This window comes from Arachis stenosperma, chromosome 5 (genome assembly GCF_014773155.1).
Source record: "Arachis stenosperma cultivar V10309 chromosome 5, arast.V10309.gnm1.PFL2, whole genome shotgun sequence".
NCBI classification, from domain to species: Eukaryota; Viridiplantae; Streptophyta; class Magnoliopsida; order Fabales; family Fabaceae; genus Arachis; species Arachis stenosperma.
The window spans coordinates 2,255,203-2,269,776 of record NC_080381.1 but is presented as its reverse complement, the minus strand read 5'-3'; the positions used below and the strand labels follow the sequence as shown (position 1 = coordinate 2,269,776).

Below are 14,574 nucleotides of genomic sequence, written 5' to 3'. Positions count from 1 at the left end.
GGAGGGGAGGCTTCTTCTTTATGAGAAGCATGAGAAGGAGTTGAAGGAGGAGAAAGATAAATTGAGGAAGGAGAAGGATCACCTTAGGGAGGAGGTAGGTAAACTGCGGGCTCAATGCACTTTAGAAGCCAATTTGAGGAAGACGGCACAAGACAGCTACCATAGCTTATTTCAAGATATTGTTGCCGTGAGGAAGGACTTGCTGAACTCTCGGAATGCGTATGCCGAGTTGGAGGACTCTATTGCCGACGGTGCCGAGGAGTCTTGGAGAATTTTCTTGGAACAAGTCAGAGTTATCGCTCCCGACTTGGACCTTTCTCCTTTACATCCCGACAAGGTAGTTATTGATGGCGCCATTGTTGATCCTCCTGTTCCCGAGGTCGTTTTCGAGTCAGACCTAAAGACTCGGGGACAGAGGATTATTGAGTCTCCTCTTCGTCCCCAAGATGCTCCGAGTTCTTCGATCCTTACCCCGACTTCCTCGTTGGCTCCTCCTCCCGGTCCTGGTGGTGCTTCTCCTGGTGGTGGTGACTCCTCTACTCCGATGAAAAAATGACTTTTATTTTGTGGCTATATGGGGGCCCGGCCTGTGGGTCCCCCCTTTTTTAAACTTTATTTATCTGTTGGTGCTTGTGGACAATTTCTCTTTCTGGCCTTTTAAGGCCGTAAACAAAAATCCGTACCCTTTTTTGGATAAGGGTTTTTTAAAAATAAATGCCCTTTTTTGGATAAGGGTTTAAGTTACCTTGTGCGTGAACATGCTTTTCTGTTTTGGATATGTTTGATCTTTTCTGAAAAAACCTTTTGTTAGCTTGTATTGTTTTCCCAAGCCCTTTTCGTTCAAAGGTTTGTATGCAACCTTTGAACTTTTTCCAGGTTTTGATATCTCTTTTGTTATCCTTTATACTCAACTTTTGCTTTAGTGAGTTTTTATGACTTAGGTTATTTTTGCGATGCGTTTTTCGTTTACTCGGAATATATCCGAGCTTTTCTACTCGGGTTCTTGTCTCTGACTTATGAGTCGGACTGTTCCCGAGTTTAGTACGATCAACTCATATAACCTCTTTACACCGACTTGTACCTCGTCGTTTCATCCTGACGACCATGTTAGGTCGGTTCATGGGATTTTCACGTTTTGTCGAGCTTAAGTCGGCGCGTTTCGTAGAAAAACTTATAAAAATAAAGGAGGATATTTAATAGAGACATAGTAATGAAAAAGATCTTTATTAATTGGGAAGGTACCTTTTTGCTACTAAGGGTCTTTGACAGCGTGTTTTCCCTTAGCCTCCACTATGATGCCTCGTTAAAAACCCTTCTCCAGAAAAACCCTTTTTGGGAAAAAATCATGAAGTTGGGAAAAGAGTACATCAGGGAGTAGAGTTCGCTTCTAACTGTAGTACCTTTTCATATTACAAGCATGCCACGACCTTGGTAGCTCAGTGCCATCCAAGTCGGTTATTTTATAATAACCTTTCCCTAACACTTCCTTGATTTTGTATGGCCCTTTCCAATTTGCGGCGAGCTTTCCATCACCTGATTTGTTGACTCCAATGTCGTTTCTGATTAGGACCAAGTCATCTAAGGCAAATGTTCTTCGAATGACTTTCTTGTTGTATCTGGTAGTCATCCTTTGCTTTAGTGCCGCTTCTCTTATCTGGGCATTTTCTCGGACTTCGGGGAGCAAGTCGAGCTCCTCTTTGTGCCCTTGTACATTTCCGACCTCATCATGAAGAATTACCCTTGGGCTTTGCTCACTGATTTCTATGGGAATCATGGCTTCTACGCCGTAAACTAGTCGGAAGGGTGTTTCTCCTGTGGCGGATTGGGGGGTTGTCCTATAAGCCCATAATACCTGAGGGAGCTCTTCAACCCATGCTCCCTTTGCTTCCTGTAGTCTTTTCTTTAATCCGGCCAGTATGACTTTGTTAGCTGCCTCGGCTTGCCCGTTGGCTTGTGGGTGTTCTACCGAGGTGAACTGGTGCTTGATTTTCAGACTGGCTACTAGGTTTCTGAAAGTGGCGTCGGTGAATTGGGTTCCATTGTCTGTGGTGATGGAATAAGGTATTCCATACCTTGTGATAATGTTTTTGTAGAGGAACCTGCGACTTCTTTGAGCGGTGATAGTGGCTAATGGTTCTGCTTCTATCCACTTTGTGAAGTAATCTATTCCCACGATCAAGTATTTGACTTGTCCTGGTGCTTGGGAAAAAGGACCTAACAAATCCCATTCCCCATTTTGCAAAAGGCCAGGGAGAAGTGATACTAATGAGCTCTTCAGGTGGAGCTACGTGGAAATTTGCGTGCATCTGACATGGTTGGCATTTCTTCACAAATTCTGTGGCATCTTTCTGCAAGGTTGGCCAGTAGAATCCGGCTCGGATTACTTTCCTGGCTAATGACCTTGCTCCGAGATGATTTCCGCAGATTCCACTATGTACCTCTTCCAATACCTCGGTGGTTCTTGAGGTTGGCACGCACTTTAGCAATGGTGTTGATATCCCTCTTCTGTAAAGGACATTTCTCACCAAAGTATAATGTTGTGCTTCCCTTCGGATCTTTTTAGCTTCTTTCTCCTCTTTGGGGAGGATGTCGAATTTCAGGTATTCGACTAAGGGGCTCATCCATCCGAGGTCTAGGCCGGCTACCTCAAGTACCTCTTGTTCCTCTTCTGTTTTTGATACCGAGGGCTCTTGGAGGGTTTCTTGAATCAGGCTTCTGTTGTTCCCTCCGGGTTTGGTACTTGCTAACTTGGACAGGGCGTCAGCTCTGCTATTTAAATCCCGAGTTATGTGCTTAACCTCGGTTTCCGCAAAGTGCCCAAGGTGTTCCAAGGTTTTTTCCAAGTATTTCTTCATATTGGGGTCCTTCGCCTGATATTCTCCACTTATTTGGGAGGTTACCACTTGTGAGTCGCTGTAGATCATCACCTTTGTAGCGCCAACTTCTTCTGCTAACTTTAATCCGGCAATCAAAGCCTCATATTCTGCCTGATTGTTTGAAGCCGGAAATTCAAATTTTAAGGAGACCTCTATCTGGGTTCCTTTTCCATCTACCAATATTATGCCTGCGCCGCTTCCTGTCTCGTTGGAGGATCCGTCTACATAGAGTTCCCATGTAGTCGGTTTTTCCTCTTGTTCACCTGCATATTCCGCAATGAAGTCGGCGAGGCATTGGGCCTTAATTGCTGTCCGAGTTTCATATCTCAAGTCGAACTCGGAGAGCTCTATCGTCCATTGAACCATTCTCCCTGCAACATCCGTTTTTTGGAGGATTTGCTTCATGGGTTGGTTCGTACGGACTCTTATTGTGTGAGCCTGGAAGTAAGGTCGTAGCCTTCGTGAGGCTATCACTAAGGAGTAAGCAAACTTCTCTAGTTTGTGGTACCTTAGCTCAGGACCTTGTAGAACCTTATTGGTGAAATAGATCGGGTGTTGCCTGACCTCGTCTTCTCTTATCAGGGCTGATGAGACAGCCCTGTTTGCGACGGATAGGTATATGACGAGGTCTTTTCCCGGTATTGGTCGGGTTAATATGGGAGGTTGGCTTAAGAAGTTTTTGAACTCTTGGAACGCCTCCTCACATTCCGAAGTCCATTCAAACTGGCATCCCTTCCTTAATAGGGAAAATAATGGAAGGGACTTTAGTGCCGATCCTGCCAAAAACCTGGAGAGGGCTGCAAGCCGGCCATTAAGCTGTTGAACCTCTCTTAAACAAGTCGGGCTTTTCATTTCTAGGATGGCTCTGCATTTCTCGGGATTGGCCTCAATCCCTCTTTGCGTTAGCATGAAGCCTAGAAATTTCCCCGCTTCTACTGCGAAGGCGCATTTTGCGGGATTTAGTCTCATCCCGTGCAACCTTATAGTGTTGAAGACTTGTGAGAGGTCGGTTAAGAGGTCGACTTCTTGCTTGGTTTTTACTAACATGTCGTCGACGTATACCTCCATTAGGCTCCCTAGATGGGGGGAAAACACTTTGTTCATCAGCCTTTGATACGTGGCTCCTGCATTCTTTAGTCCGAATGGCATGACCACGTAACAATAGTTGGCTTTTGGTGTGATGAACGATGTTTTCTCCTGGTCGGGTTCATGCATCGGGATTTGGTTGTATCCCGAGTAGGCGTCCATAAATGATAGGTATTGATACCCTGAGCTGGAGTCCACCAGGGTATCTATACTCGGTAGGGGATAAGGGTCCTTAGGACATGCCTTATTCAAGTTGGTATAGTCGACGCACATTCTCCATTTACCATTTTGTTTTCTGACTAGCACTACATTGGCTAGCCATGTTGGATATTTGACCTCTCTAATAAAGCCGGCTTCCAGGAGCGCCTGTACTTGTTCTTCTACTATTGAGGCTCGTTCTGGGCCGAGCTTATGTCTTCTTTGCTGTATAGGTAGGGACCCTGGGTAAACCGAGAGCCTATGGGACATGAGCTCGGGATCGATCCCGGGCATGTCGGACGCCTTCCAGGCGAAGAGGTCGGAATTAGCTCTTAGGAGTTCACCCAACCTTTGTTTCAGGGTTTCCCCTAGGTTGGCTCCTATGTAAGTGTTTTTTTCCTTTCTCTCTCCGACTTGTATCTCCTCGGTTTTTCCTCCCGGCTGGGGTCGTAGCTCTTCTCTGGTTCTTGCTCCACCCAACTCTATGGTGTGGACTTCTTTGCCTTTTCCTCTCAGATTTAGGCTTTCGTTATAGCACTTCCTCGCCAATTTCTGATCTCCCCTCACCGTTGCTATTCCTCCTGGAGTTGGGAATTTCATGCAGAGGTGGGGAGTTGATACCACTGCTCCAAGACGATTAAGGGTAGTTCTGCCGATTAAGGCATTGTAGGCTGACCCTTCATCGATGACTATAAAGTCTATGCTCAGAGTCCTTGATTTTTTCCCTTTTCCAAAGGTGGTGTGAAGGGGTAAAAATCCCAGTGGCTTTATTGGCGTATCCCCTAACCCGTATAGGGTGTCGGGGTAAGCTCTCAACTCTTTTTCATCTAACCCTAGCTTGTCGAAGGCGGGCTTGAAAAGGATGTCCGCCGAGCTTCCTTGGTCTACTAGGGTTCTGTGGAGATGGGCGTTGGCTAGGATCATAGTTATCACCACGGGATCATCATGCCCGGGGATTATCCCTTGCCCATCTTCTTTCGTGAATGAGATAGTGGGGAGGTCGGGTGTCTCATCCCCGACCTGATAGACTCTTTTCAGATGTCTTTTGCGAGAAGATTTGGTGACTCCACCTCCCGCAAATCCTCCTGAGATCATGTGGATGTGCCTCTCAGGGGTCTGTGGTGGAGGATCTCTTCTGTCCATATCATCTCGCTTTCTCTTTCCATGGGTGTCCGACCTTTCCATGAGATATCTATCAAGCCGACCTTCCCTAGCCAGCTTTTCTATCACATTTTTGAGGTCGTAACAGTCGTTGGTGGAGTGACCATATATTTTATGGTACTCGCAATACTCGCTGCGACTTCCCCCTTTTTTATTTTTAATAGGTCTTGGGGGTGGCAGCCTTTCAGTGTTGCAAATCTCTCTGTATACGTCCACTATAGAAGTCTTTAGAGGAGTATAAGAGTGGTACTTCCTGGGCCTCTCGAGACCGAGCTCGTCCTTCTTCTTGGCTTCCCTTTCTCTCTCCCTAGAGGAGGAAGTGGGTCCAGGTCGCGAACTCAGGTCTCTTAGCTTTGCATTCTCTTCCATGTTGATGTACTTCTCGGCCCTTTCTTGTACATCACTTAGAGAAACGGGGTGTCTTTTGGATATGGACTATGAGAAGGGGCCTTCTCTAAGTCCGTTGACTAACCCCATTATTACTGCCTCTGTGGGCAGGTCTTGGATCTCTAAACATGCCTTGTTGAATCTTTCCATATAGGCTCGTAAAGACTCTCCGACCTCCTGTTTTATTCCCAGGAGGCTCGGTGCATGTTTTACCTTGTCTTTTTGGATTGAGAACCTCATCAAAAACTTCCTTGAGAGGTCTTCGAAGCTAGTGATGGATCTCGGGGGAAGGCTATCGAACCACTTCATCGCTGCTTTCGATAAAGTGGTCGGAAAAGCCTTGCATCTCGTAGCGTCGGAGGCATCAGCTAGATACATCCGACTTTTGAAGTTGCTAAGATGATGCTTTGGATCCGTAGTTCCATCATAGAGGTCCATATCAGGGCTTTTGAAGTTCCTTGGAACTTTTGCCCTCATTATGTCCTCGCTGAAAGGATCTTCTCCGCCTGGGAGTTGATCTTCTCCTTCATCGCGGGAGTTCTTGAGGGAGGATTCTAGCTGCAAGAGTTTTCTTTCTAACTCTTTTCGCCGTTCCATCTCCTCTTTGAGGTACCTTTCGGTTTCCTTTTGTCTCTCCCGCTCTTGTTCCAATTGTTCCAGGCGGCTATGGACCAGTCCCATTAGCTCATCTACGTGAGCTGGTCCGCCTTTTTCTGATTCACGTCCATCTGAGGAATTTACCTTCGGATTCTTTACTCCGGAGGTACCCTCTCTGTGTTGGTCATTATCTTCCTGGTGCCGGGCCAGGTCTTCATTGTTATTGCCTGCGTTCAGATTCTCTTCTTCGGAATCTGTTTCCGCACGGACTTCTTCGTGGTATCTATCCGCCATTGATGGACGATCTCTCGGGTCCCCGGCAACGGCGCCAATGTTACGGTAGGTAACCGGAGGTTAATCCAATAGATGGCGTTCGGCGGCCCAAGTGTACAAAGGAGGAGAACTCCGGGTAGGTCCGCAACTCGGGAGGCTCCGTTCGACTTGTGCTCGCGTGTGAATGGGGGGTGGTACCTGCAAGGACACTCCGATGCCTAAGTTAGCAAGGGTGTAAGCAGGTCTTAGAGAGTATTGGACTTAGAGATACTTGAGGGGTGTCAGTGTATTTATAATGGTGAGTCAATAACCACCGTTGGTGTAGTGCCGTATCTTTAGGGTGGTAACCGTCCCTATTATCTTGGGAAGGTTAAGATATGGCTTTATGAGGCGGTTAGAGAGATTTTAGGGGCGGTTACTCATTTGAATGAGTGTTTATCTGCCAGCTAATCTCACATCCGACCTCTTCAGACCAAGTCGTGGTTGGCACCGACTTCTTATGTGAAGGTCGGTACTTAGCAAGGTTCTAATCCTTTAGATTAGGCCTTTTAGTTGGACCTGGGCCTTTGCATTGGGCCAGGATATGAACAAGTTATATATTTATTAAATTAAATAAAGCTTTTATGAAAATGGACAAAAATATGACAACTTTTGTTCATCGAGTTTACTAAGACTATGGGTTTTTTTATCTGCTTATTGAGATGAAATCATGCAAGTAGTTTTTTATTTCTTGTCAAGTAGCTTTCCATTTGGCAATGGATTAATTAATTAATTAATTAATTATATGTAGCTGTATCTTTCACGCGGTATTAGGATTTTCAAGGGAAAGAGAACATAGCATGGAGTAGTATATATATATATATATATTTTATTTATTAAAATAAATAATTTTTAAAAAAATTATGAAAATATGTAGCATATTTTATCTCATTTATAACGTAAAAGAAATAAGTTTATATATATTTCGTTTATATTATAAATGAGATAAGACAGATAAAATAATACGTGTATATAAATAAAATAAGTGATATATCTCGTTTACACGGTAAATAAAATAAGATATATTATATATTTTTGTAATTATTTTAAAAATTATTTATTTCAGTAAATAAAATATTTTTTATTTATTTAAAAAATGCTTGCTTTATGTATGCTCCAATAAAAATTATTTACTAAATTACTTTTAAACTTTATACCAAGAGATAATAACAAACAAAGGAGCTAATAATTTCCTTGGGTTTTGTTTAGCCTTTCCTCAACGCGTTTAATTTCTTTACATAATTAATTAGCATGTGTCCTCCTAATTTGGACAACAAACATGGCCTCACATCACATGCAATCTATTTCTTCTTTTTTCTTTTCTTATAAATTTTCTATCACGCGTTAATAGTTATTATATATTATGACAAACACTAATAATAATAAGCACTATGTAAAATTTTACATCAGTTAATTAGCACTAATTCACTGTATAATGTATATAGAGATATATCGTGACGATGAAAATTCAGATGCAGTCAATTTTATATAAAGTTAATAGATGAAAAAAGTTAAATAATTTAACTAATTTAACTAAAACAAATATTTTTTTTACATAAAATTGACTCTGGAGTTTTCGCCACCCTATATATATATATATAGAATTTGAAAAACAACAAAATAAAATGTGAGTATGTTTTGAGGGACTAAACCCACAAATAAATTAAAGCGCACAAAAGTAAAATAAGAAAAGAATGAAAAGAGTTGCCTAGTTTCACAGAATCCCAAGAAGAAATAATTATTAAAATAGAGTTATGTTCATGAATTTCAGTGCATTAATGATTAATTGATAGTAAAAATAAATCAAATTGAGAAAGGAGACATGATGAGGCAGCACCGTCAGGGACATGGAATATTAAAATTCATATGAGAACGTGGCTTAGGGTTCTCAATTTTTCATATTCATTAATACTTACTAGTACTTAATTAATTAGTAGTGCTGATATTGAATCTACCCACCATTGATCTTTGCGAATTCTTTTTTACTTTCCATTTATATGTGATTTACTTTTATTAGTAATTACTGTGAACACATTTTAAAGTAAGTATATTTTAATTAACATTTTTTTTAATAATGCACAAATATTTTAATTTCAATAATAATATACTATAACAAATAAAAAGTATTTTACTAATAATTAATTATCAAAATTATATCTTTTGAATATCATTCAAATACACAATTCTATACATATATTATGTGCCACATGTAAAGAGAAAAATAAAATAAAATAATAATTTAATTTTGATACCTACCTTAATAACAGTATAAATAATTTTATATAATTATTTAATTAAATTTATATATTTATATATTTTTAAATAATAAATTTAAAATTTAATTACTTTTATTTATGATGTAATAATAATAATAATTAATTATTTATATCTAAAATTCTTTATATTGATAGTACTTGAAAATTAAATTCAAATAAAATCATATGCATATAGAGTTTATATATCATGAAATTTCTCTATATAGCAAATATATAAGTTTAGGTTTATTTCATCCAATATCCAATATTCAATTTTGTGTCGGCAGTGAATTGAATTATTGAGACTTATCAATTTTGTCAACTTTTGTGGGCACACTACTTGCGTAGAATAGATCTAATGCAACTTTTCCTTTTGATGTATAATTATATTTATTTATTTATATATGGTTAATTTCAAATCCCCATTTTAATTTGATTTTCAAGCACCAGGTATATGCAGCAAAAGCATTGTATATATTGAAGAAATAACGTATGAAAATTTTATTTTACTAACGTTATATGTTGTAGTTTAAATTTATAAAAAATTATTTTTATTTCAACTTATCAAAGTAACTGTTATAATTTTTAAAAATTATTATATATATCATAAAAACAATTTTAATGAATTATTTAAAAAAAATTATTTATAAAAAATGTATACTAGATTACAGTGGTCGTCATCATGGCAAGCATGAAGTACGAATTAGGTTTCCTTAAGTTTATTAATTTACTGAAATTAGGTCTACGAAATTAACATTAAATATATAAAGTATATATGTAATATGTTTATATTACAAGTTTTATATCTTTCAAGAATAAGATTTTAATTTAGATAATTTAGACCACATAGTACTATATTATACCTAACTATATGTAGTTGTTGACCAATTTAGGATGAACATGCCGAAAACCTATATCTAGTGGCTATTATACTTGCTATAAAAAAACATTTTCAAAGTTAAATTAACGAAAATTTTTTTGATACGTTTATTAGAGTAATTAGCTTTCTTATAAATATATATTGTTATATTATTATATTAACTTATAGACGTATTTTCAGTGAAAAAAAATGTGAGTATATAAAAGTGTATTTTAACTACTTACAGATGTATAATTAGATAATTATATAACTGCAATATAAGAAAATACTAAATATTAATTACACTTACAATCCAATATAAAAATCTGTATATTTATGTTTATTAAATATTTTGTTAATTTAAAAAATAATTAATTGATATAATAATAAGTAGTATATATATCTTGAAGTATGAAATAATCCAACGAAATTTGAACCAAAGTGAGCAAATAATTAAACATTATTGTTAATAATGTCCTAACCTTGCTAATTACAAAAGTAGTGATTGATTTAATTTGGAGCAAAATATCAACATCACTATAATTGTTTTCTTGAAGTAAAAGAAACTCATATGATATCAAATCGGAGAGAGTAGTGAAAAAAGGGAGACACAAAAATAGTAAAATACATTCCTTTCAGTTTGATGAGTCGCATTCACATCATTATTGATGTTGAGAAGATAAAAGAAAGTAACTAACGATGGAAGAAGCAATAATGTTTTTAGCCAAGGAGAGAAAATTTTGTAGTCATAAAAATAAATAAATGAAATGAACAAATCATAAGAGTTTTTGGCCAAAGTGCATGTCTTGAAAGCAGGGTACGGCCAACCAAGTTACTCAATCAGCTTCCTTCTATATAAGTACGTACTTTATAGATTGCACCGCGGTTCCGTTACGTTACCAACAGTATATCTACCAACTTCTGCCAACTCTTATTTATAATTGTGTTTTATGGAAGTGTGTTCGTGGATGTGTCTAATAAAAATGTCTTTTTTATAACTGTGTTTAATAAAAGTGTCTTTATAGATATATTTTCTGGATGTGTCTCTTTATATATGTATTTAAAATATATTAATTATTAGACACATCTACGAACACATTTTCATAAAACACAAATATAAATAAGAGTTGGCAGAAGTTGGCGGATAATATGTTGGTACCCTATACTTTTCCATTGCACCCAATAAAAAAAATTGTCTAAAATAAAAATAACTAAAACCCCTTTTCTATTTTCAATTTAGACAACTCATAATTCAAAAATGACAATTCGGTTTTTATCCTTCTTTTTTATTAGACTCCTAAGTCCTTCTGTAAAAATTGTCAGTAAAAGATGACGAAAAATACTTTATATGACCTAGTCTTCATCTATTCTATGCGAATGATAACCATTTGATTGAGACTATTTAACACATACATAATCATTAAAATGATATTCCAATCAAATAGTTATTATCTAACTGCAACGTTGTTTTAATGACTAACGATAAACAATTTCAAGTAAATGCCATATCATACAACCTAAGGCTGATTAATTTAAATATGGAAAACATGTTGGTGATTTGAGAAAATATGGAGCAACTGTGTGTATTACACAGAGATGGACGTTGGCAGATGACATGCACAGCACGCAGGGGGCGTGGTGCATACATCACGTGGGGGGCGTGGAAGCTAGGTGGCAAGCTGTGGTTGAGCCACCTAGGCAGCACGCAGGGGGCGTGCTTAGTCAGCACGCAGGGGGCGTGCTGACGTGGCGATATCTGATTGGCCCGTTGCTGCACCACGTGGGGGGCGTGCTGCATCAGCACGCCAGTGGCGTGCTGACGTGGCGAAACGTGATTGGTCCAAGTGTGAACCACGTGGGGGGCGTGGTAAGTTCGCCGCTCTATATAAGGTAGAGCTCGATAGTGTTTTCCATACTGAGTGAGTGAGAGTTGAGTGTGTTGTGAGGATTCTTTGATGCTGTAGTTGGTGTAATGGAGGACACCGCAAATTTGGTGGTGTATCGTAATGGTGAGATAATACGTAATACTCATGAGGGAGTGAGGTTTGTGTCACAAAATTCGTTTTCGTTTGTGGTTCCATGCACGATGACGTTAATGGAGCTGCAGAACGGCCTATGTCAAGGCATGGAGAATGGTACGTTAATGAGAGTGAGCAGAATTCTGTACCGAAATCCGGTTGTGGTTTTTGGTGGCCTAATACAGTTTGATACCATTCCGATCACGGATGAAGCGAGTATGCAGAATATGTTTCAAATTCACCAGCAGACTTATATGAGACACCCACAGATTGAGTTGTACGTTGAGTTTGAAGCTGAGGAGGCAGTAGCGGTCCAAAATGATATAGATGTAAATGATGATATAGCTGCAGTGTACGAAAGTATGAATAGTGACAGCGAAGAGGACTTCGAAGCCACTTATGAAGTCGGCGATGAAGATGAGGATGGTGATGTGGGAGTTGAGGCAGCAGTGGAGAATGTAGTGGTTCGTCCCTCGAGCAGTCAACCGATGGGCGTTCCACCTTTTATGTGTGAGTTGGATCTCGACGCCATGCATGCCCCCGAGTTTCCGGAATATGCAAACAGAGGTACGTGTTGACTAAATAAGAAGTTTTTGTTACTTTATACCTTGGAGTGTGCAATAAACGATGATTTCGGCTTTCTGTAGGTATTGCTGATCTTGAGGACGGAGAGTTCCGAATTGGAATGGAATACAGCTCTAGAAAGTCGGTCGTTGCAGCAATTAGAAGTTTCACTATATCTAGAGGAGTTGACTATGATGTGTTTGAGTCTGAGCCACAGACGTTCTATGCAAAATGCAAGATGTACGGGCGTGGATGTGACTGGCTTATCCGAGCCAGCTTGATACGGAGAAAAGGTTGTTGGGAGATACGCAGATACAACGGTAGGCACACGTGCACCATCGGAATGATTTCACAAGATCATTCCAAGTTGGACTCAGATACAGTTGCTGAGGCTATAAGGCCGTTGGTCGAGACGGACCCGTCCATCAAGGTGAAATCTATAATTGCGGAAGTCCAGTCAAGGTTCAACTATACCATCAGTTATCGAAAGGCTTGGTTGGCAAAGCAGAAGTCAGTTGCCATCGTTTTCGGTGATTGGGAGGAATCTTACCAAGCATTGCCGTGGTGGCTCTCGGTCATGGTGCAGAAGATTCCTGGTTCAGTTGTCCAAATAGAAACACGACCACTCTACAACGGGAACGAGGAGGCACAAGGTGTAAAAATACTTCATCGTGTATTTTGGAGTTTCAATCCATGCATTAGGGCATTCAGGCATTGCAAGCCCCTGGTTCAGGTTGACGGCACACACCTATACGAAAAATAAAAAGGTACACTTCTAGTCGCTGTTGCACAAGATGGGAACCAGAACATTGTGCCTATCGCCTTTGCCTTGGTGGAAGGTGAGACAGCTGATGCGTGGCACTTCTTCCTCAGGAATCTGCGAACGTATGTTGTTAGAAAAGACGGTGTGGGTATGATCTCAGACCGGCATGAGTCAATACGGGCAGCAGTTAATCGTTCCGGTGGTGACTGGCAACCTCCAAGAGCATGGTGGATGTTTTGTATAAGACACATCGGCAGTAACTTCTTAAGGGCATTCAAAGTCCCTCACTTGCAGAAGCTTGTTGTCAATATAGGGTATTCAAGAACGGTGGAGGAGTACAATATCAACTAAGAGGTTGGAAGAGCGAGGCGAGGCTATGCCAGGTGGTGCGATGCCATCGGACTCAGACATTGGGTATTGGCATTCGACGAGGGACATCGATGGGGCCATATGACAACAAACCTTGTGGAGTGTATTAACTCAGTGTTGAAGGGTGCCCGTAATCTACCTGTGTTGGCGCTGGTCCGAGCAACATATTATAGGTTAAATGAACTCTTTACGCGGAAGAGTGCGGAGTCTTACGAACGCAAGCGTGCTGGATTTACGTACTCCGCATTTGCGCAACAGCGGATAGAAGCAAGTATGCAACAGGCTGAGAACATAGTTGTGCACCGCTTTGATAGAAGAAATGAGGTGTTTGAGGTGCGCGAAATGACTACTGGAAAGGTGTTAGTTGTTGATCTGGCGCGACGGACGTGACTGTGGGCACTTTCAGGTTGAACGAATACCATGTCGCCATGTTATTGCTTGCTGTGCTAACCAGCGTCTTGATTGGCAGTTGTATGTGCATGATGTGTACAAGATGACGGAAGTTCGTAAGGTTTATAGGTTTGAGTTCACACCCTTAGGAGATCCTGAGACATGGCTTGCTTATGAGGGACCCACATTGGTCGCTAATCCCGCACTGAGGCGAACGTCTAAAGGCAGGCCCAAACTGACCCGATACCTGAATGAAATGGACTCACGTGACATGCGTGGTCCTCGGATATGCCGTCTCTGTGGGGCTCAGGGTCATAGTCGGAATAGGTGTCCGCAGCGTGCTGGACCGAGTGGTGCTGGTTCATAGTTTAGTTTACTCATGTTTGTACTTTTTAATTTGCATTTCGTCAGTTAGTGCTTTTATTATCATTCGTGTTTGTACTTTTTTATTTGTATTTTTCAAATGAAGTCTATCCATTGATATCTAAATGTCTGCTTAATATTGTCATTAACTGATTTTCTTAAGTTAATATACAAAAAAGGGAACTACAGGTTACATAAGTTACCAAAGCAAACATTAAACACGAATTACATTAACTTAACTGAAAATAAAATCTAGATAACCTAAACCGAAGCTCACTTCTTTCCACCAAAGTACCTCAGTCCCTTACCCATAATGCCCAGACTGAACCGCGATGGAGTATACCTATCAGGTGGATTTCGCTCCGTCCGTAGGTCA

General features: G+C 40.1%; 1 protein-coding gene across 1 annotated transcript; it reads left to right on the top strand.

The window, feature by feature from the left end:
- The first annotated feature begins 11,703 nt into the window (after positions 1-11,703).
- LOC130979700 (uncharacterized) lies at positions 11,704-13,427 on the top strand. Its single transcript, XM_057903223.1, has 3 exons — positions 11,704-12,316; positions 12,397-12,966; positions 13,081-13,427. The coding sequence occupies exons 1-3, from the start codon at positions 11,704-11,706 to the stop codon at positions 13,425-13,427; spliced, it is 1,530 nt and encodes a 509-aa protein (XP_057759206.1).
- The last annotated feature ends 1,147 nt before the right edge of the window (positions 13,428-14,574 follow it).

Coding starts and splice junctions, on each gene's coding strand:
- LOC130979700 (XM_057903223.1), top strand. CDS start 11,704: ATGGAGGACACCGCAAATTTGGTGGTGTATCGTAATGGTGAGATAATA. Junction 12,317..12,396: donor TCCGGAATATGCAAACAGAG/GTACGTGTTGAC, acceptor GGCTTTCTGTAG/GTATTGCTGATCTTGAGGAC. Junction 12,967..13,080: donor CGGGAACGAGGAGGCACAAG/GTGTAAAAATAC, acceptor AAAAATAAAAAG/GTACACTTCTAGTCGCTGTT.